The sequence below is a fragment of the Trachinotus anak genome, unplaced genomic scaffold (genome assembly GCF_046630095.1).
Source record: "Trachinotus anak isolate AG129_WGS33_773 ecotype Australia unplaced genomic scaffold, CSIRO_AGI_Tana_v1 ptg000012l, whole genome shotgun sequence".
NCBI classification, from domain to species: domain Eukaryota; kingdom Metazoa; phylum Chordata; class Actinopteri; order Carangiformes; family Carangidae; genus Trachinotus; species Trachinotus anak.
The window spans coordinates 3,260,921-3,284,342 of NW_027273863.1; the positions used below are offsets into that span (position 1 = coordinate 3,260,921).

The 23,422-nt window shown below is 44.8% G+C and overlaps 1 protein-coding gene across 1 annotated transcript; it reads left to right on the forward strand.

The window, feature by feature from the left end:
- Window positions 1-3,732: 3,732 nt before the first annotated feature.
- On the forward strand, window positions 3,733-21,697 carry paxip1 (PAX interacting (with transcription-activation domain) protein 1). The gene is made up of 23 exons (XM_071491440.1): window positions 3,733-3,939; window positions 5,855-5,989; window positions 6,409-6,452; window positions 6,603-6,666; window positions 6,892-7,002; window positions 7,180-7,255; window positions 9,587-10,114; window positions 11,498-11,610; window positions 11,743-12,577; window positions 13,276-13,370; window positions 13,701-13,796; window positions 14,063-14,200; window positions 14,344-14,465; window positions 15,000-15,184; window positions 16,238-16,281; window positions 16,931-16,998; window positions 17,084-17,186; window positions 17,360-17,528; window positions 18,089-18,189; window positions 18,389-18,523; window positions 18,650-18,725; window positions 19,731-19,790; window positions 21,539-21,697. Exons 1-23 carry the CDS (start codon window positions 3,859-3,861, stop codon window positions 21,553-21,555), a joined length of 3,396 nt encoding a protein of 1,131 aa, XP_071347541.1. The 5' UTR covers window positions 3,733-3,858; the 3' UTR covers window positions 21,556-21,697.
- The last annotated feature ends 1,725 nt before the right edge of the window (window positions 21,698-23,422 follow it).

Below are 23,422 nucleotides of genomic sequence, written 5' to 3' on the forward strand. Positions count from 1 at the left end.
CTGAGACTGTTCAGGCTCATTATCATGACCATCCACCTTCTACCTGTCATCTACCTGTACAGACCCTCATTGAGCTCCATCATCATTACCTGAGCACTGTGATTCGTCACAGGTTGAGGATCTGGATGTGTGAGGTTCTTCTGACACTGACAGAACAGACCTCTGTACCCTGGATCTTCATCAGGACTGTGACCTTCACCATCTCCCTCCTCTGTCTTCTCTCCATCAGTAAAGACTGTTATTACCCCAGCTAAATATCAGACCTCACTCTGCCCTAATTAAAAGTGTTAAATGTGAGGCTGCTGATTGAAAGTGGTGGCAGTAAGTACCTCTGTGTGTGAGCCCCGGGGAGCATTTCAATTAGACTCTCCGCCTGGTGGAGGTCATCCATTCGTTTTCAATTAACAGCCTGGTTTCACTTGTTCTGCTGTTCCAAACATTTAACCTACAGAGATAATCTTTACACACACACACACACACACACACACACACACTGAGTCTCAGTCAGGTGTTGTTCCTCCAGAACAGCCTCACTGCTCCGGGTCTCTGACCTCCATCACCATGGAGACACGTCACTCCAACATCTCCCATAGTTCACCTGGACTGAGATCAGGTGACCGTATATGATTTACATTGTCTTCATCAGACCTGAAGAGACCCCTCCCATCAGGATAGACCCCTCACTGTAGGGGTCCAGCATCCAGATCTGGACCGTTCTCCTGGTGTAGACCAGAGTCTCTGCTGTCTCACCTGGACTCTCAGACGTGGATTTATCCCTCTGTGTGATTGTCCTGTCCTTTTTAAAGAGGACTTGGTCTCATGGTCCCAGACCTTCGCTCTGTTCCTCCTCCACACAGGACACCTGTCACTCAAACAGAGGGCGGGGCTGGGCTTTTCTCTTCCTAGGATTTTCTGTTGATTTGTTTTTTTTCCTTTACATGTTCTTCATCATCTGGACATAAATTCTACAGTTTGTTGTCATATTCATCATTTGTGACATAACACACTTTATTTGTCATTATAGGCAAACAACAAAATTATATTTAATGCCTCTCATAAATCAACAGAGATAAAATAAAATAAAATGTCCCTGTAGTTCAGTTCCCTTCAATAATTAACCTGTTCCCAACCACACAGAACCAACATGTTGGAAATGTTCTGAAATGTGTGGTTTTGACACGAGGACGATGTCTGGTTCTGACAGGAGGACAACATCTGGTACTGATGTGAGGATGACGTCTGGTTCTCACATGGAGGACATTGTCTGGTTCTGACAGGAGGATAACGTCTGGTTCGCACATGGAGGACGATGTGTGGTTCTGACGTGAGGATGACATCTGGTTCTGACATGAGGATGACATGTGGTTCTGATGTGAGGATGACGTCTGGTTCTGACATGAGGATGACTTCTTGTTCTCACATTGAGGATGATGTCTGGTTCTGACACAAGGACCGCATGTAATTCTGACATGAGGATGACGTCTGGTTCTGATATGAAGAAAATGTCTGGTTCTGCTCATGTAAACTTTGTGTGAGGACGAGTGCGGACAAACAACAACACAACACAACATTCACTCATGTGAACTCACTGTTAAACATGTTCTATGATTCTTACAGGTGATGTGTGTTAATATGATAGACACACTGGTTAAGTGAACAGCAGAAATAAAGATACACCTGTCAAACCTGAGAGAGAAAACGCCAGAGGGGTAAATGCTCCTCATCAGGACTAAACAGAGACATCTGGATCCTACAGGTGTGTGGTTATCAGGTGATCAGCCTCAGCATTAATGTAGCTGTCAAATGGCTCATCCAATGACTGCTCTTCTGTCTGTCTCACTCTCTTCCTGGGGTAGGGGTGGGGGTGGAGGGTAAGGACCAGGACTGATGTGGTGTCTGATGACAGGTGGTGTGTCTGCAGTAACGTCTACATTTGAAAGCAGGGAGGTCAGGAGGCGACCGTTACTAATGGAGCTGTCAGAGAACTACTCCAATCACTGCTCTCTCTCACTGAGTTTTTTAGCAGCTATGATTCACTGTGCAGCGCATGTCTGCACACACAGACACCTGTGTGTCCTGCATGTGCCTGACAGCAGCTGTGACGCCCACTAATGAATGAAGTAATTAACTTCTGCAGGATCCAAGGAAATCAGACAGAGGAGCAGAAGCTGTCAGATGGTGACGGACCCAGCCCTCACTGTCTACGAATCCATGGTCTTCATTCACCTATACTGAACAAATGATAACACAATGACCAACACCTGCACAAGAACAACATGAAACAACACAAATGATACCAGGAGCCTCAAAGGTCCGTTCTGTTTGCTCTCCTCTAGGGTTAGGTCACCTGAATATCTCTGAACCTGAACCTCTCTGAAACTGCACATCTCTGAACCTGAACCTCTCTGAACCTGAACCTCTCTGAAACTGCACATCTCTGAACCTGAACCTCTCTGAACCTGAATCTCTCTGAACCTGAACCTTTCTGAACCTCTCTGAACATGCTGGCAGACAGAGGCTGGTTTTTATCATCTTTTTATCATTATTTATCATTATCTTTCATTCAGCCATGCTACCATTGTGCAGCAACTCCACAGTCTCACTGTTTACACCAGGGACCAGCTGATCGTTCCGAGGCTGGGCTGTCATAGAGACCAGAACCCTGCAGAGATCATGAGCACACACAGAGGATGAAGAGGGACGACACGAAATGGGAGGAGAGCTGGGTCCAGACAGCAGGGACTGATCTCTCTTCTGTTGTCATGAACAACACGATGTAAGCTCCATCATCAGACAGTGAATGTGAGGTGTTTGTGGACATCTGTGTCTTTATGTCCACACCAGTCCACATGACCCCTATGCTACATGGTACCAGCAGGGCACACAGGCCTCCAAGCCAAGTGTGCATTTGTACTGAGGTATGATTGAGGCCTCCACTGACGGGGACACCTCTTCTAGCCTGGCAACCGCGTATGATGTCATCCACTCTGTTACCATGAGACTCCAGACTCAGAGGTTCCTTCATCCCAAGGGACTTCAACAGGGCAAGACTCTCCTCTGCATTCCCAGACCTTGGACCTGCTATGTGCTAATGTTAAATGTGAATGTGTTGAGCACGTTTTCGTTTTGGTCTGGTCTATATTCTTCTGGCTGGTGTAGTAAACAACTGAATCACACACTGAGATGGAACATTACTTCAAAACCAAAAAATAGAGCAAAAAAGTTGATTATTGACACTTTAAATAATTAAACAATTAAAAAAAAACTTGAGAGCGAGGACCTCCACCAGGGCCAAAGTCAAACAACATACACCAGAATCCAGAGAAAAAAGTTCAAATTAAACGATCCAAATAAGCAGAAAGCACAACCTCCATGACAAAGGTAATGATGAAATAATGACATTGACACAATGAAATGATGAAGTGATGAAACATCCTCACTTCACTGTCTGGACCAGTCTTTGGTCTGGACCAGATAACCTGGGTTCTACACGTTTAGACGAAAATACCAACTGTCATAATACAGGGGGGTACACGTCCCTCAGAAAAAATAACTACACATTCCCGTCCCTGTAGGTCTGTTATAGTATTACTCTGGATCAAATCATCTTTATACAGAGCCACGTTAGATGATACAACACATTAGATGACAAAAAAATACGAAGTAAGAGATTAGGCAATAGTAATCGACAAACAGACCCCCCCCCCCGTGTCTGGGAGAATGCTGTGGTCCAAGGCGCGCTCAGCGGTTTGGCGCTCCGGAGTGTCCGGGCTACGGTTCGCTCTCAAGTGGCGACAGCAGCACCGACGCTTCCCCCTCTTAGCCTCGGGTTGAATCCTGGGACGTTCATGGACAGCCATGTCTCAAGAGGAAAATGCGGTTTCACATGAACTTTTTAAAGATGTCAAATTTTACGTGGTGGGGGACATTGACCAAAAGGTGAGCCTCTGGACGTTAGCTTCTTGTGGCTAAGTATGTAGCATGTCAACTAGCTAGCACCATTCAATATGAATGAGGTTCTGCAAGCGAAGCTAACAAGCTAGCCAAATGGCTGACTAGACCAGTAACAGCGAGCTGACACTAAAGTTTAGTAGCGTCCATGTCTTGTGTCTTGTACAGTTTTGTGTTTGTGATACTACACTACACTGTAAATGTGTTGTACAGATGCTACGTAGCATTGTACTTTAGCATTAGCACAGATGTACAGCTGGGAGCTCATAAGGTGCGGTGTATCTTGCTAAGCTCGTGATCTGCTGGTGTTTGCTATGTATTTTTATTCTGAGCCGTGAGTCACAGCGCTGTCATCGCCTCTGCGCTGGTGTGGCGCGCGGTGAAACATGTTAATGTAAATTTATAACCGATCAGACACTCAGTCTGCAGCAACCTGTCACTGTCAGCATCCTGCTGAATAGTGCGCCGCGTACTGCGCATGTGTGACAGCTGTTTCTGTCGTCTGTACTGAAGACCTGTGGCACAGAGCTGTACTTCCTGCCAAATAGAGACTCCAGGTCCCTGTTTGAGATGTTTTTGCATGTTTCATGCATGAAGCCGTTCATCCATAACTTTTATTACTTCAAGAATGGATGGGGCACAATATGGTTGTCAGGTGACAGGGCAGCCGTCATGTTACTGTTCAAGAGAAAGGAGAACATGAAAATAAACAGTAGAAACGTCAAGCTGCTTTTGGAGGTATGTTCCCGATGTTAATGTATCACATCCTGTTCTGGTTGTGTGAAATATTCACTATTCTTTTTTTAATCAGCACACCTGACTGTCAGCTGAAGACCACTCTCACTGCCTTTCCTTTTTATCTCTCACTGTGAAGTTATCCTGCCTCTTAGTATGTTAGGGTTACCTAACCCTAACCTTAGGGTAAGGGTCTGACGAGATCACCTCGAAGATATTGGCTAGGCCTGCTAGGCTTGCTAATTAATTGATGTCTTCAGTAAGAACAATGTGAGGATGTGTGTGTCTGTGACAAAGCAGCAGCTCCATGCAGGGCAAACAAGATAAACATCAGGGTATAAAGGGGACTATTCTGAATACTAAGCACGTTACAGTCCTGCAGCCTGTCAAATCCATTCACGCAATAGGCTCTAAACTTCTCAATGTGCCTGATAGACATGCAACCACCGCTAACTAAATTATCACAGGAGATATTGTCTGTGACGGTGGTTTATCGATAGGTTTGCTTCATGGTTATTAAAAACAGCAGCATGGCATGATGTTGTGTGTAACTGGATAATCTTGCATGAAATGTGATTGAGCCAGGTTCCCCCTTTTTTGTGAGATGACCTTGCACAGGTGTCGAGTGAACACAGATGTGTTATTGAAATGATGGAGGAGGCATCTACCTGACCACACCCTAACTCAGCACACAAGACCATGAGCAGCTTTGCTGAAGTTATTTTGAAGTTGGTCTCAAAGCTGTACATTAAAACATCCTGTGACTCCTCCCTGCCCCTCATTTGAGAACCTGCTGCAGTTATCATGTTCTTTCCTTGTGACTCATGTATTTTGAATAATTGCTCTGAAGCATCAGTTACTTTATCTCGTACTAGCTGAATGTGAGGGTGTGTAACTGATATCAGAGTGACTCCTACAAGTGGTTAAACATATGTGTTTGCCTTTTATCTCTTGAATTTTATATTATATGGTATTTGTCCAGTGGCTCAGGAGCAGGTTATCTACTTATCGGAAGGTTGATGGTTTGGACCCTGGCTCTTCAAGTCCGCATGCCGAGGCATCTGAACCTCTGTAGAGTGAAGATGTATAAATGCATTTACCACTGAGAAGTGTTGAGTCTGGCACTGTTGTTTGAGGTGTGTGACTGACCGCTCTGTTAATGTTACAGGTGGTGCAACTGCTGAAAGCAGGAAAAGGGAAGGAGGTTTCCTACAATGCTCTGGCCACTCACATCATTGCAGAGGACGGGGACAACCCTGAGGTGGGCGAGTCCAGAGAGGTTTTTGACCTGCCTGTTGTCAAGGTAAGAGTCGTGCCATATTTAATTCACGTCAGTCTTTTTTTAAAGATTTTGTTTTTTTTTTTAAAACCATTTCCTCTGTTTTATTTTGAAATCAGGTATAATTATCATCATAAAACTCGTAAGCGTGGCCTTTTCTAAATACCTCTTACTGCATTATGTTTTCGTGGGTGGGTGGGGTTTAAACCTGCTGCTCTCATGTCTGTGTGGTACATATGAATCTCATCCAGCAGCCAGTTAGCTTAGCTTATCTTAGCTTAGCACAAAGACTGGAAACAGCTTGATAACAGATAAGCGCATTTCCTAAAATGTCCAACAGAACTTGTTCTGATGGCTATCTACAGTGATGTTTGTTTTCTTAATGTTGATTTTGAATGTCGGTCAAACAAGAATGAACTCATTGTTCCCTTCATGTCTTCCAGCCATCCTGGGTGATCCTGTCAGTTCGCTGTGGAGACCTGTTACCGTATCCTTCCTCCACCACATCAGATTTTTCATGTTTACAGCTGGTTTTCTAGAGGATTCACTGGCCCTAAGCATCACAGAACATGTGGAGTTAGGAGCTGCTTTACTTTTTACTGTGTTGTGTTTATCCTTAACCCTGAATGCACCACAGAGTCACTGGATTCTCCCCAGAGTCAGGGCAGATATTCTTTGGTGTGACAGCTTGTCTTCCCAGGGTAAGTGTGTGTGTGTGTGTGTGTGTGTGTGTGTGTGTGTGTGTGTGTGTGTGTGTGTGTGTGTGTGTGTGTGTGTATACATATCATCAGATTTGAAGAGACACATCCAGACAGTCAAGGTCAGTTTTTTATGGACCTGTATTTTTTCTTTCTTTCTAAAGACTCTGACCAGCCCAGCATCCTAACTGTGTTTGTGTGCATGTGTGTTGCTGTGTGTGTGTGTAGCTTCCAGATGATCTCAACGCCCTCTGGGCTTACATCACCTTTTATGGAGGAGAATGTCAACTTAACCTCAACAAGAAGGTCACACACTTAGTGGTGAAGGAACCGAAGGGGGTAAGTGTGTTACCTGTATTTTACCTGTGTGTTGCCTGTGTGTGAATTATTGAATATCAGTGCTGGTCTCACTCAAACTTTTGTGATGTTAACTCAGGTGTCTTAGCTGTTCCTGAACAGGAAGAGGAAGTGAGATGATGTCACAGCTGATTGTGCGGTGTTTAATTTTCCCTCCAGGCCAAGTTCGAGTGTGCCCTGAAACAGCCTGGTATCAAGATCGTCACCCTGGACTGGATCACAGACTCTGTTAAAGGTAGACTCTCAATCAAAGGTAGACGCCAAATCATAATATACATTATCTCAAGGCACTTTACAGGGCAAGGTCAAGGCCTTACTTTGTTACAGAGAAAAACCCAACAGTTCCCACAAAGAGCAAGTGCTTGGCGACAGGGTGAAGTATGAGCAGTGTCAGAGAACCAATCCTCACTGAGCTGCACCCCCAGAACATCTAGTTCATTTCCTGTCCAATAATTGATTAATTGATGAATCAGTGTCATACTTCAAATCAATGGTCAGCTGATAAATGCGTCAGCTGTTTGAATAATCAGTGAATGTAACGTGATGTGTTTGGAGGTGTTGAACATGGGAACACTGAGCCTGTGTTCATTGTCATTACTCTGTGGCTGTCTATGGTTGACAGGATGAATAAAGTTTGTTCAAAGCCACTTCAGTTTAGTTCAGTATATTTGTCTGTGTGTATAAATACATACATCACAGCCATTAAGGTTGTAAATGACAGTAATGTAGCTTCATGGAGGATACCTGTTACATTCAGCAGACACTCACCTGAAGCACACCTGTGTGTTGTCAGGTGTTCATGTCATCATTCCTCTGTTAGACCTGAAGTGTAGAATCAGATAGAAACTTTAGCCTGCAGATTACCCATCATCCTTTACTTTAAAGGTGTGCGAACAAGCAAAGGTAAAATGACAGTTATAAATGTACACTGTGTCCCAAATTATTATGCAAATGATATTTTTCTCAGATTTTCCTAAATAGTCGATGCAAATGACAGTCAGCATAATTTTCAAGTCATCAACCGTTTAATGAATTCGAATGTTATTAAACAAACCTCCCAATGATAACAGTATTTTTCAAAAATAAAAAACTTAAAATGCACTGTTCCAAATTATTACGCACGACCAAGTTTTATAACATTTTATAGGTTGTTAAGAACTGAAAATGCTCATTTCTTTGAATTTGCAGCATTAGGAGGTCATATTTACTGAAATCAAAAGCTATTTCAATCAAAAACATCTTAACAGGTCAAGTTACATTTTAACATAGGACCCCTTATTTGATAGCAGCTTCACAATTCTTGCATCCATTGACCTTGTGAGTTTTTGGAGAGTTTCTGCTTGAATTTCTTCGCAGGATGTCAGAATAGCCTCCCAGAGCTGCTGTTTGGATGTGAACTGCCTCCCACCCTCATAGATCTTTTGATTGAGGATGCTCCAAGGTTCTCAATAGGGTTGAGGTCAGGGGAGGATGGGGGCCACACCATGAGTTTCTCTCCTTTTATGCCCATAGCAGCCAATGATGCAGAGGTATTCCTTGCAGCATGAGATGGCGCATTGTCATGCATGAAGATGATTTTGTTACGGAAAGCACGGTTCTTCTTTTTGTACCATGGAAGAAAGTGGTCAGTCAGAAACTCGACATACTTTACAGAGGTCATTTTCACACCTTCAGGGACCCTAAAGGGGCCGACCAGCTCTCTCCCCATGATTCCGGCCCAAAACATGACTCCACCACCTCCTTGCTGATGTCGCAGCCTTGTTGGGACATGGTGGCCGTCCACCAACCATCCACTACTCCATCCATCTGGACCATCCAGGGTTGCACGGCACTCATCAGTGAACAAGACTGTTTGAAAATTAGTCTTCATGTATTTCTGGGCCCACTGCAGCTGTTTCTGCTTGTGAGCATTGGTTAGGGGTGGCCGAATAGAAGGTTTACGCATAACTGCAAGCCTCTGGAGGATCCTACACCTTAATGTACGTGGGACTCCAGAGGCACCAGCAGCTTCAAATATCTGTTTGCTACTTTGTAATGGCATTTTAGCAGCTACTCTCTTAATCCGATGTTTTTGTCTGGCAGAAACCTTCCTCATTGTGCCTTTATCTGCACGAACCCGTGTGTGCTCTGAATCAGCCACAAATCTCTTAACAGTACGATGATCACACTTAAGTTTTTGTGAAATATCTAAGGTTTTCATACCTTGTCCAAGGCATTGAACTATTTCACACTTTTCGGCAGCAGAGACATCCTTTTTCTTTCCCATATTGCTTGGAAATGGTCGTCTGCTTAATCATGTGGAACACCCTTCTTAAGTAGTTTTTCCTTAATTGGGCTCACCTGCCAGGTGAGCCCAACTCATCACAGGTGTCTGAGATTGATTTCAGTGATCCAAAGAGCCCTGCGACACAATACCATCCATGAGTTTAATTGAACAACAAAAAATGTAATCTTTATGACACTTAAATACAATTTGCGTAATAATTTGGAACGCGGTGTATATGTTTGTTTCTAACTCGTCTCTCTGATCACACAAATCAGCTGTGACTCTTTTCCTCTTTTCCAGACAAAAGCAGGAAGGATGAGGTGCTCTATCACCCCAGACTCACGTACGTGGAGCCTGAGGAAGAGGAGGAGAGTGAAGCAGAGTCATATGACCAGCACTCCCAATCAGATGGAAGCTACAGCCCCCGGCGATCCCGGCTGTCCAGCGGTGGCTCGTCAGGCGAGGAGTCCAGCCCCCGCAGACGTCCAGGACCCAAAAAACTGAATTCTGTGTCTCCGACATCGCCCCACAAACCTGAGCGCTGCAGCGAGCGCATGTTTGACGACTCTGATGATGACTCTTCCACGGAGAAGGAGGGCACCAACCTCAACTGGACGCCAGCTGAAGTTGTCACGCCGACGCCTCCTATTCCCACCGGCACGGCCAGACGGCGAGGTGGGCCACCCGGCAGCAAAGACCCAGTGTCATCTACAGGCAGTGCACTGATCAACCTGTGTGCCACTGTGCCCCCTGCACCTGGCAGCGGAGGAGCCATACCTGCAGAGGCTCGCTCTGCTGCCGCCGCCATCAGTCACAGCACACAGCAGGGTCAGTATGTCAGGACCACATCCTGTGTGCTAACAGAGACATGTCAGGGTCCGCTGGTGTCAGTCTGAGTCAGACTTGGTCTCAGGTTTGAAGTATGTCACACGGTGTGATGAAGATCTGCTCGAGTCGTAGTGATACAACGAAAATGTTGTCTATCCACCAGATAAAGCAAAAAACAAGCTTCGGCCATTTTCTAGTTTTCAAATAAACTTCATTTAGAGGAGCTATGTGTAAGCTACATAGCTAACATAAGCATTAGCAGCTGTTTACTCACCAGTCTGGAAGAAACGTTGTGAGTTCAGCATCAAACTTCATCCTTTACTCACCAACATCTGTCTCCAGAGGTAGAGACAAACACCAATGTTGACTCTTGACTCAGCTAGCTCTGCTCTATCTACTGAATTTAGCATGCTAACAGCTAGCTCTGGTCCGTCTACTGGAGTTAGCATGTTAACAGCTAGCTTTTGTCTGTCTACTGGAGTTAGCACGCTAACAGCTAGCTCTGGTCAGTGTACAGGAGTTAGCATGCTAACAGCTAGCTCCGGTCTGCCTCCTCCAGTCTGTCCTCAAGACAGAGCTGCTCAGAGGACGTGTGATAACCTCTGGTCTTAAGGCAATGATGGCTGAAGCTCCTTTGAAAAATGGTGCTACCAACGTTATGTCAGCCTCTGTGCTTGTTGTCATATTTTGATGTTTTTTATTTGTGGGTCCAAGTGGCACAGTGACTGTGATCGTTTGGTCCAAAATCTTGGTGCAGGTTGTTTTCAGACATCAAACCACGACATAGTCTGTCAGTAGGCGTGTCTCAAAATGAGACCCAGGACCACCACCTGGGTTGACAGCCACATAGAAGCCAGAAGTCCAGACTCAGAGTGTGTCTGGGACTTCCGGTGGGAAGAGTCAGATAATCTGTAGCGTCCAATAAGAGATTCAAATTATCTCAGTTGGAGATAATTTGTTAAAAGTTGTAACAATAATTTAGTTCCCTTCAACACTGACGGATTGTTTTAATTTAAGTATGTATCAGAAACATCAGGCTTTATTCTTATAATGTAGAGCTGCTTGATTAAAGTTGTGTTAACATCCATCATTAATAGTGACATCGTCCAGTGGCCTCCTGTAACTTACACTTTGAGTGACTGTGTCAGGATGGTTCAGTCTATTGAGTTTACACAATGTTTTACCAAATGTCCACACAGAAGTTTGTCTGCAGGGTGAAATTCTTCAGAGAGAAGGCACATAGTTTCAAAATTGGTTGAATTTTTACGCATGATCTTACTTCTCTAAATGTCATTTATTGTGAATGGTTTCATGATGTTAAGTGTTCCTTGTTTCTAACTCGGTATCCTGCTGCTGAAGCTTTCACCTCTTCCTGTCTTTTAGGTCTGTCAGTTCCAGAGGGAATCCCTGGTTGGAGTCCAGCTGCTAGAACCCTTCGCAACATCACTAACAACTCCGACATGCAGCCTGCCAATCGACCTGCCAACGTAGCACATGTAAGAAAACCTGCATGTTTTTTAGAACAAGACCCATGTGTCAGAACTAATATACTACTAAATTGCTGAATATGGACGACTGATGACACTCAGATCATGTTTTTAAGTGTTTTTTTATGTCCTCTGTTGCAGATTATCCAGAATCTGACAGCCAATCAGTCAAAGCCATTGGAGCAGCAGCCTAATCAGAGCCACACTCAGACCCCCAACAGCACCAACCCTCCTCTGTTCAGTCAGTCCAAACTGGGTGGCCAGCCCCTCACAGCAGAGCAGCAGCAGCAATTACTGCAACAGCAACAGTCACACCAGGCTGCCCAGCAACAGCATCAACAGTCACCACAGCAACCGCAGCATCCCATGATGCACCTCCAGCAGCAGCATCAGATGATGCAGCTACATCACCAACAGCAGCAACATCAACAACAGCAGTCTCAGGTTGCACAGCAACAAGGGTTCCCACAGTTGCCCCAACAGCAGCAACAGTTTCTGCAACAACAGCAGCAAATGCACCAACAGATGTTTTCGCAGCAGCAGCAGCAGCAGCAGCAGCAGCAGCAGCAGCAGCAGCAGCAGCAGCAGCAGCATGCGTTCTCCCAGCAGCAGCTGCGGCCCCAGCAGCTCCTACGGCCTGGTTTACAGCAGCTGCAGCAGCAACAAGCTCTGCAGCAGCAACTCCAACAGTTCCAACAGCAGCAACGTATGCAGATGTTTCAGCAACAACAGAATCAACAGCAATTGCACCAACAGCATCTACAGCAGCAGCAGCAGCAGCAGCAGCAGCAGCATTTCCTACAACAGCAGCACATGCAGCAGATGCAGCAGCAGCAGCACCTGCAGAATCAGCAGCAGCAGACTTTGCAGCATCAGAACCAGCAGGTCCTGCAGCAGCAGACCACGACACTGCAGCCTCAGCTGCAGCAGCCTCCTCACATCTCCCAGCTGTTCGGACACGAGCTGGGACAAGAAAGTGAGTGCAACCAGGCCGTGCTGTGTTCTGCTGGTCCACAGTGAAACCTTACTCTGAGTCTGTATCAGTGTGTTGGACTGACCATGATCTCTGTGTTTGTGTTTATATTTGGAACTGGGGTCGTTTGGGGAGGAGCAAAAGCTCTGTAGAGTTATGGTCTTGTCTTCATTAGGAATGGAAATTAATTTCATGATTCAGATGTCTTCATTTTACCAGCTCCTCAAAAGGATAGAGAGACAGGGACAGAGAGGGAACTAAAGGGCATGCCTATGGACAGAAGGAGAGCGGTGACACTACACCTTTGACTTTTACTTTATATTTGATGTGTTCATTAGAACCATGGGATAAGGATGTTTCCTGTACATGTTTCCTACATCCATACACATCATACTGGCTTCTTTAAATCCTGTGGAACAATGTTAGTGCTCCACTTGTGTCAATTTCACCATTAAAGATACTTTGAAGTATGAACAGACAGATGGTGTAGTTCACATAGAGCTAAAAGAGAGAAATATGCTTCTTTATAGTTAACTTCCTTAATGTGGAATCCTTCCTCTGTCAGAGATCTGTTTGTCTTATTACAAGACAAGTTGTGAATGTAGCTCACACCTTGAATGTAACTTCAGTTATTGAAATTAAAATTCTTGAAATGGCTCTGTTAGACCAGTAGATTAACTTCTATCTATTCTGAATGTCAGTCCCACAGGATGGATTCTTGCTCGGCTGCGTTTTTGCTATTGCTGACTACCCAGAACAGATGGCTGACAAACAGCTGCTGGCCACATGGAAGAGGGTACGACAGTCACTGAGTCACTTAGTCACTCAGTCACTCAGTCAACACTTAGTCACTCAGTCATTCACAGTTTGTCACTCAGTCACACATTGACTCATCACTCAGTCACTCATTCACTAAGTCACTCAGTCAACACTTAGTCACTCAGTCAACACTTAGTCACTCATTCACTCAGTCACTCAATCACTTAGTCACTCAGTAGTCTCCCTGTAGAAGGTCCTGGGATAAATGAGCAGCAGTTTATGTTCTTGTTGGCTCTGTTATTGATCAATAAAAACAAAGGTACCAGATGTTTTTGATTGGTTCATGTTTACTGAACTCCTCCCTCAGGTCATCCAGGCATGTGGAGGTGCTGTTGACTCCACTGTGACCAGCCGTTGCACACACCTGCTGTGTGAGAGCCAAGTCAGCAACATGTATGTACAGGTAAGGACGTGTATGGTGAGTATTACCAGTTAGAAACATATGAACACTGTAAACTCTCAAGAAGCAGGTGTCATTGCACAGAATTCAGAGGTCACAGCGTGAACATGTTGACAAGAGAAGTCACTGACTGAGTGTGCGAGAGCTGAATGTTCAGCTTCAGGAGAAAGAGCAGTTTACTGAACAGCATGATGACTGTCATAACTCTGCTCCACGGTTTGGTTTAGTTTAACCAGACTCCCTGATGTGTGTGGTGTTGTCTCTGCCAGGCTCTCAGAGAGGGGAAACGCTGTGTAACTGCCCACTGGCTCAACACTGTCCTGAAGAAGAAGAGGATGGTTCCTCCTCATCGGACGTTACATCTGCCCTTCGCCTTCCCTCCAGGAGCCAAACCCTGCTCTCAGCACGTAGGTCCATGTGACAGTGACATGTGTTTGTCATCTCTGTTCTGACTTGTTCTCCAGCCTGTTCTCTAACCTGTTCTTTGACCTGTTTTCGGACTTGTTCTTTGACCTTACCTGTGATTCTTTCTCTCTTGCTGTCTCCTCAGATCATATCAGTGACAGGGTTTGTGGATGCCGACAGGGATGACCTGAAGTTGATGGCCTACCTGGCAGGTTCCAGATACACTGGATACCTGTGTCGCAGTAACACAGTCCTCATCTGCAAAGAGTTAGTTGAAGGAGTGCTCTTATCATGTGTAGAGCTTGTAGAAAGTAATAAATACCAGGCTTTTTCTACTGTGATTAAAGTGAACTGAACTGATGATGAAGTGTGCTACTGAGTGAAATCCAGAAATTACAGTCTCCACCTGTAGAAGAGATTACAGCAGAAGGTGGTCACACTTACTTTTGGAAACTTGGAGGTACAAAAAATAAAACTTCAATATTCAGCTGGAGACAACCATCACTGAGACACAGATTTGAACAGTCTGACTACAGTCATATGAGAGTAGGACTACAGTTGGATTAGAGTTGGACTACTGTCACACTAGTGTTAGACCACAGTTGGACTACAGTTAGGCTACAAGGACCAGTTTGCACTCATTAAATAGAGTCCCTGTCTGTGTGTCGCAGACACTGATAAAGCTCTTGTAAGTGTGTTGTGTATCAAACATCAGGACCATCAGTCTTGAATGCTCTCTGCCACTGTTCTGCAGAAGGCTCAGTGTTGGTGATGTGGTTTTTCCTGCTGATCTCTCCTCAGACCCAGTGGACTTAAATATGAGAAGGCCAAGGAGTGGAAGATTCCTTGTGTGAACGCCCAGTGGCTGTGTGATATACTGCTGGGCAACTTTGAAGCACTGAGACAGATTCAGCACAGCAGATACTCTGTCTACACACACCCTGAACCACTGGTGCCTAACCCACAGCTGGTCCAGAATCTGCTGGGTAAGTACAGCTGAGTGAAGCATCATTAAAACAGGCAGCTAATCTATGTGGGGCACTCACTTTTATTCTAATGGGAGCAAATTGTGACAGGATCAAAGAAAGAAAATATCTAAAAAGAAAAGATATCACACACGTCCTTTTGGGGGTGTGTTCTTGGTGGAGTGTGTGCACAGCTCATTGTGTATTATCCTGTGTACTGTGGACTGCGGAAACATTTTAGGCACTGAAAGTGAAGTGAGGATGAGTTAAAAAAGCCATGAATAGTATTTATCTATTAATTAACTTCATGAAGAGACACACATGAGAGACCGAAATGTGTAGTTATGCGCATCTGTGTGATTTTCATCATTAATGTAGCTGTATTTTTATCAGGTCATTACTATAATTATGATTTGATGAAAAGATTGACACGATGACATCAGACTTACACTACTTTAATAATAATTCTAATTTGTCTCAGCTCCCACATGGTACACAGAGTTTGCACTGCACAATGTGATATAAGGATAAAAACATGAGACACTAAAAAGATGGCTGGAGAACAGCCTCTGATGAGCCTGATAACAGGACATGTCCTTTATAAGAAACCAGAACATGAAGCCATAACTGACTGGTCTTATGTGTGTACAGGTGTGTGTGGTTACACTGCAGTCTGATGTCATTTCCAGGTGATTTTGTGTGTGTGTGTGTGTGTGTGTGTGTGTGTGTGTGTGTGTGTGTGTGTGTGTGTGTGTGTGTGTGAGAGTGAGTGAGTGAGTGAGTCTCTCCTTGTACCTTGTACTTGCTACATAGTAAGGACCAAATTTTACTAACAGAGTTAGGACATTTTGGACAGTCCTCACTTTTTGAGACACCTTCAAATCCCATTTTGAGGGTTAAGACTTGGTTTTAGAGTTATGGTTAGAATTAGGTTTAGTTTAGGGTTAGGCACTCAGTTGTGATGGTTAAGGTTAGGGTAAGGGGCTAGGGAATGCATTCTGTCCTCACAAAGATAGAAGTACAAATGTGTGCAAATGTAACAGTCCTGACTTTGGTGTCTGTATTTCTTTGTAGCTGCCTGGAGAACGCCGATCAAAGTGTCTCCTGAAGCTGTGGCGGTGAGTCTGCTGAAGTGTAATGAGACGATGAACTAGTGGCTGATTGATTGATGTCACTATGAAAATGTTAATAATCCATAGATAACTTGACTGTCAGCCAAAAAGTGTGTCTGACAATGCAGAGCAAGGGACATCACTGCAAACGTAGCTCTGAACTGTGGTTTCTGTCTCCCTGCCTCTCACGCACACACACACACACACACACACAGTGGGCTAACTCCAGGGCAGAGGAAGTGAAGTGAATGAAATAAACTTTATGCAACATGACTCTGCTAGTCATGGGTGTCGTGATGGTGCACTGATGCAGTGACCCTCCAGGATCTCTCTCCTTCCCGCCTCAGTTACATGTCACCATGTGTCTTCAGTTTCAAATTAAAAGCCAGCTGCAGACTCGTGTAACTGCGACTTCATGATACTGTATGTGTGTAGGGGAAACACTGGTTGTGGTTGTAATGCCTGTAACAAAATGGTAATTGAAGTGTTTCTCAGTCAGTGTGGATTAACACGACATTAGTTTCTTTATGTTGATTTATTGGAAGAAAACAGAACTCAGATTAAGTTGGTCAAATATCAGTGTAACATAGCTGCTCTCTTTTTAAATAATAATGACAGACTGTACTGATCTCTGTTGTGTTTATGTGGTGTGTAGAGCCTCCAGCTGCTGCAGAAGCAGAAGATCTCTGACTCTACCAATCAGCCTGCAAACAAGAAGGCCAGGTCAGTACATCAGGTCTGGGTTCAGGTTGTTAGAGTCCAGATAAACGATGTAATGATGATTGTTGTGACAACTGTGTGTGTGCAGACTGGAGGAGATCCAGTGCCCCAGTAAGAAGCTGCCCCCAGAGTCCACTCCTCGAGTCCTGTTCACAGGCTTCGAGCCTGCACAGGTCCAGCATTACACAAAGGTCTGATCCCTCTCTGATTATTACTAGTCTTTTTCTCTCACCTTGATCCACATTGGCCTAAGACTTACATCATTTAAAGGACATGACAGAGAATCAGCTTCCTCATGTAAATAACATCAGCATCTCCACTGTGCTCTCCCGCTGCTGAATGTCCTCTGTCTTCTGCCCTGCAGAGGTTACATGCTTTAGGTGGTGAGGTAGCAGACAGCAGTCAGAAGGTTACTCACCTGGTGGCCAGTAAGGTGACCCGCACCGTCAAGTTCCTCACTGCCATGTCTGTGGTCAAACACATTGTTAGCCCAGAGTGGCTGGAGGAGAGCTGGAGGAGCCAGAAGTTTGTGGGTATGTGTGTGTGTTTGTGTGTGTGTGTGTCTGTGTAATAAATTAATCCTTGATTTCAGTTCTTTTTGATATTTATTATTTTCGTGTCTCTGTTGAGGAGGCATCACGATCTCAGGTCAACCTCATCCCAGGAATTTCATAACATCTGACACAAACATTCACTTAGACGTTAGGGTTAGGGTTAGGGTTAGGATTTGGTGGTCAAAGGTCACTGTGACCTCAACTCAAGAGTATATAAACTGATTATTACACAAATGTCTTATACTTTAAAATGATTAAATGATGACCTTTTATATTCAAAAGGTCAAAGGTCAGCTTCACTATGACATGACAAAGTTTTAGCCATCATTCAACACTGTAACTCAGGCTGTGACCATATTTCCTGATAATCCACTGGTTTGTGGAGGAAACAACCCAAGGTGGTTTAGTATATGGAGCAGTTACTCAGGTTCTTCTGAGAAGAATTAGGTTGAACTGAAGTTATTTTTTGAGTAGACTACTTTTCCTCACTGATAGAAAAATTATTTCTTACAATGGTGACTTATCTTTGTGTGTTGCAGATGAGCAGAGTTACAGTCTGAGGGATGCGGAGGCAGAGGTGTTGTTTGGCTTCAGTCTGGAGGAGTCACTGAAGAGAGCCCACAGTGCTCCACTCTTCAAGGTCAGACCACAAGCTCCACACCCTCACACCATGAGATCAGGTCCACCTGAGCAATAAGCAGAGGGAAGGACACAGTCAGGCCATGTTATTCTTGTAGACTGGTTTAATACTGGAGAGAGCTCACACAGCTGTGGTGAATGTTGAATGATTTTGTGCCTGTCCCTCACTGTCTGTCTGTATCTTGTGATGGGTGATGTAGGGGAAGTACTTCTACCTCACCCCCGGGATCTGCCCCAGCCTCAGCACCATGAAGTCCATCCTGGAGAGCGCTGGAGGAAAGCTGCTAGCCAAACAGCCCTCCTACAGGAAGATCATGGAGCATAAGCAGAACAAGGTCTTTAAACAAACCAGGACTCTTGAATGTTGCACTGTCAGGTTCATTTCAGCAGACACTGAGACACTTTTGATTACTTGACTCTTTTCTACAGAGGTCTAACTACATCCTGGTCTTTTGTTGCAGAACCTTCCAGAAATCATCTTAATTTCCTGTGACAACGACCTCCACCTCTGTAGAGAGTACTTCTTGAAAAACATTGGTAGGATACACACGCAGTCACACACAGTCTGCCTCATGTTTAGGTGCTGACTATTGCAGTTGTATAAAGGAGCTGAAAGTAGAGATGATCAATATCAGGGCAGATTTTAATCAATCAATATCAGCTATAACAAAGCTGATCCTGTCTTCACTGAACTCGACTGTTCCTCTACTGTACTCTGAGTTACACCTCAGTCAATAGGGTCACTCCTCAGTCACTGGTCACTCCTCAGTCACATATACCTGATACAACATATGAAACCAACATTGTATATGATCTGCTGCTGTGTAAACACAGGCCATGAATCAGACCTAGGGTATCAGCAGACCCTGGTATGAGACTACTGAGCTCTGACTTGATGGGGACATCTGTAGTTAAATGTTACCGTACTCATACAGTTGTAATGACATAAAACTACTGTGACTACTTGGTTCGCTCTGTAGCATGTCTCATCCATGAACCCTTCTCCGGCCTAAGTGGGATCAGTGGTCATAACCGTCGACTTCAATGCCTGCAGTGATTTCAGTAATTGTGTCTCTTAACATTTAGCTCCACCTCTATCATGATCCGCTCACTCTGAGTCAGCACAGGAAGAAACTCAACACAGTGGTGTAGAAACCTACCACCAACCAGCACCTGGTGGTGTAACTGCAGAGCGACGCAGACACAACAGCACACAAGTATAAATACTCATTACAGAGTAGGGTACATCGAAGGGTTCAGAGTAGGGTACATCGAAAGATATAGCATAGGGTACATCATAGGGTTCAGAGTAGGGTACGTTGAAGGATATAGCACAGGGTACATCGAAAGGTGCAGAGTAGGGTACATCGTAGAGTACGTTGTAGTTTACGTTGTAGGGTATGACGTAGGGTGCAGTGTAGGTTTTGCTTCTGTGATGATACTGCACAGAAGTGTAAACCGGCCTTAAACCATGATGCTCCAGCAGACCTTGTGTTGATGTGTTTTTTTGTCTCAGATGTCGTCTGTTGTCTCTTTGTCCAGATGTCCACAACGCTGAGTTCATCCTGACCGGAGTTCTCACCCAGAAACTCGACTATGACTCATATCCTTTACAGCCAATGACGGCTCAGGACGAAGGGGTCTGACTGAAACATTGAAATCAGCAGCCTCAGTGACTTGTGATTTCTCTGCACTGTTACTGTAAAGATGTGATTCATAAAGACACTGATACAAAGTCAGAGTCTTTGGACAATTCATGGTCTCAGGTCATCTCAGGAACACCTGGAGGGAGTCTGACTTAAATTTTACACCACAGACTCAGGGATGACCTGATTTGGTGCTCAGACGTCAAAGGTCAGTGTGACCTCACAATACATGTGTCACTACATGTGTGTCTGGAGGTGAACTGGAACCGGACTGGTGGATTCAGTCCTCAGGCTCTGAGCTTCAGCTCCTTTAATCTGAGATCAGATCAAACATTGAAGAGTCTCAGCAGGTTCATGCCAGTATAGAAACATTGTACCAGAATTCAACTGTGAATTCAACTGTGTTTATCACAAACACAGTTGAATTCACAGTCTGAAATGTCAGACATGTTCCTCCTCCTGGGGTTGTCTTGGTGGATGATGGAGGAAATTGGCAGCATCTTTAGTCCCTTTGGGTCTGACTGCTGTTGGTCCATGACTGTGATGGTCGTCTGCCTCTCTATGTCTCTCTCTGTCTGTACCTGTCTCTATCTGTCTCTACCTGTCTCTCTCTTTCTCCCCCTCTCCCTCTCTCTCTACCTGTCTCTACCTGTCTTCTTTGTGTTTCCGTGGACTGCATTCTAGTCTTTCTGGGGTTCACCAGGGTCAGAAGTTCTGGTCATGACATCTTCTCTTGCTCCTGACATGTTGCCTACTTCCTGGAGAGCGTCATGACTTAATGTGAAGTCATGAAGAGGTTTTCCTCTTCATGACAGGTTTTTTTAAGAAGCAACCAAGACGTAACCCTGCTCAGATTAAAGCTGAGACTCTGCTCTTTGATGTTTGATCCATCATTTTATTCAGATTGAATGATCTGAAGAACCAAACTGAACCTCTGGTCTATAGGTGAGCACACATCAACAGTAGACGAAATCAAAGTAATGTCATGGAAAGATCACACTGACAGGAAGTCTCTGACTCACAATAATCACAAACACATGAACAAAGGTTTGATTTGGACTGTACTGGTTCTGGTTTTCTAAAGTTGTGCTTCATTATGTTGCTGTAGGATGAACGTCTGACCTACAGTCTGTTTCCATACCTCTACTTCCTGCACTACAGTGTTGTCATGGTGATATCATCAAGGGTTCATTTACTTACAGCTGCTGGAAAGATGAAGTTCACCAGTTAGTTTTCTGTCACGTCACAGGAGACCTGGTTTTATCACTTCACCTCGGACCTGTGTGACATTGGTGTCTTTGTTTTCAAATGCATAAGCAGCACAACACAGGAAAAGGATAATAAACAGGACATGTTGTGTGTCAGGCAGAGTGGGATCAGTCTAACACAGCTGTGTCTTCACTTCCGGTTTACATGGTGGGGTGGAGCGGAGCGGAGCTCAGCTCAGGTGCATCACTATTTCCTACTCACATTCAGACAGGACCACGAACAGGTGGGTCACCCATCTAAACCACTGCTGCAGCGTTTAGTCATGTGACTGAGACTCAGAGCCCAGCTCATCACGAGGGTGTCAATGTTCACAGGTGTGGTTCACCTGGATGAGCACTGCGGAGGTGTGTGTGTGTGACATTGATGTGTTACTGTGGGAAACATTTGGAGCTGCACTGATGTGAGTGAAAACAGTCACTTTCCTTGACAGTCACACATATAAGTTCACTTGATGATGAAGCATCAACGGCAGGAGGAGGCGGCCTCTGTGTACAGTCCAGCCACACTGACTTTTCTATGTTTTTATTTCTGTGCATAGATCAGACACATTTTGTAGCCTTTTGTTACCTGTTGGAGAATAAATCAATAAATGGATGTTATTTTTGTGAATTTACATTTACATGATGGAGGATTTTAACCTTTTTCCTGTTGTTCTGATAGAAAGTGTCAAAGCTTCAGCTGCTCTTTGAATAAAACCTGTACATTTGTCTCTGTGGTGGTGTTGTGGACTAAAAGCAGTGTGAACATCTGATGTCCTTAGCCTGTGAGACAAGGCTGAAGTCTGGAGTCAGCGTTCACAGGAATCTCCTCCTCCATGTTGGAGAAAAGGACGTTTGAGAACAAAAGCTTCTTGTCACTGGAGTGTTTTCTTGAATGTATTCCTCCCAGGTTTCTGCAGATAATTCCTGATAGATTTGATTTAATTAACTGTTAATGAGGGTCTGGGGTAGTTACTGGTGAAGTCCTAATTGGTGGCTGTCAGACAGATAGCCTGGGGTCATGTGGGGGTGGGGGTGCTGGGTGGGAGGGGTGTGCAGCGTCGCCTGCGGTGCTGCCCTCAAAACTACAGCAGACTGAATTAGACACAGCCTGTGCCAAGGTCATGTGCTACATATTCCATGTGTGTCTGCGTCTGCTTGTTCACACAAACATGAGAGGGGACGCTCGCTCTGTTTACCTGAATGTCCCAGAACCACAACTCCACCTCAGAGGAGGCCAGACCTGGACCGCCTCAGAGAGGTTTCCGTTTCCTCCAGGATCACAGCAGTGTCAGACCTGAGCCGGGTTCACGCAGAGATTGAGACCAGCTGCAAAAACCTGAATGTCAGTGTGTCAGACTGTGACGATGTCATTGAACACAACCTGACAGATGCATTTTTCATTTAGTTCAGTTAGAATCAGTTAGTTACCCCTCCGTTTGTTACCCTCAGTTACCCTTCACTTAGTTACCCTTAGTTAGTTACCCCCTCAGTTAGTTACCCCTCAGTTAATTACCCTCAGTTATCCCTTAGTTACCCTCAGTTTTATGGCTGGGGCTGAGGTAGCTTCAGAGTGTGGAGCACCATGGGACTATAGAGACCTGACTCAGTGTGAGGAGCAGCCAGCTGTCCAATCAGAGGCTTAGATCAACCCATGGATCAGATGCCATGTCCTTGTTTGTAACCCTGGAGACCTAACCTCAGGTTAAAGCCCTTCATCCACTAACTCAGTGACACCACAGAGACTGATGCAGATCCAGGATGTAAAGAGAGGAAGTGCGGGGGAAACTGAGTCCAGATTCAGACAATGACACTTCTCATTATTACTATTATTACTACTGTAATCTATTATTATTGATAATACCATCACCTATAGTATATACAGCTGTTTCTGGTCTCTCTCTCTCTCTCTCTCCCCTCTCTCCTCTAAACCCAACTGGTCGAGGCATACCCCCCCCACCCTGACCCAGGTTCTGTTGGAGGTTTTCCTCCCCCCTGTCATTGCTCTTTGTGGGACCTGTTGGTTTCTGTCAATAATAAACTCAGGTCTGACCTGATCCTGTAAAGAGATAATGTAGATTATGATTTGGTGATATACAAATAAAACTGAATTGAAATCTGCAGCAGTTCTTATACTGGAGGAACAGTACATGGTTCTGCAGTGGTTCTCACACTGGAGGAACAGTACGTGGTTCTGCAGCGGTTCTCATTCCGGAGGCACACAAGTTTAGTCCATCAAACCCAGTAACAGTTACAGTTCAGCCTTCTGATGAACTTGACCAGAGGTGATCACAGCAGCTGATCAGATGTTGTGCTTGCTTCCTGCTGCCCATGTGCTTTT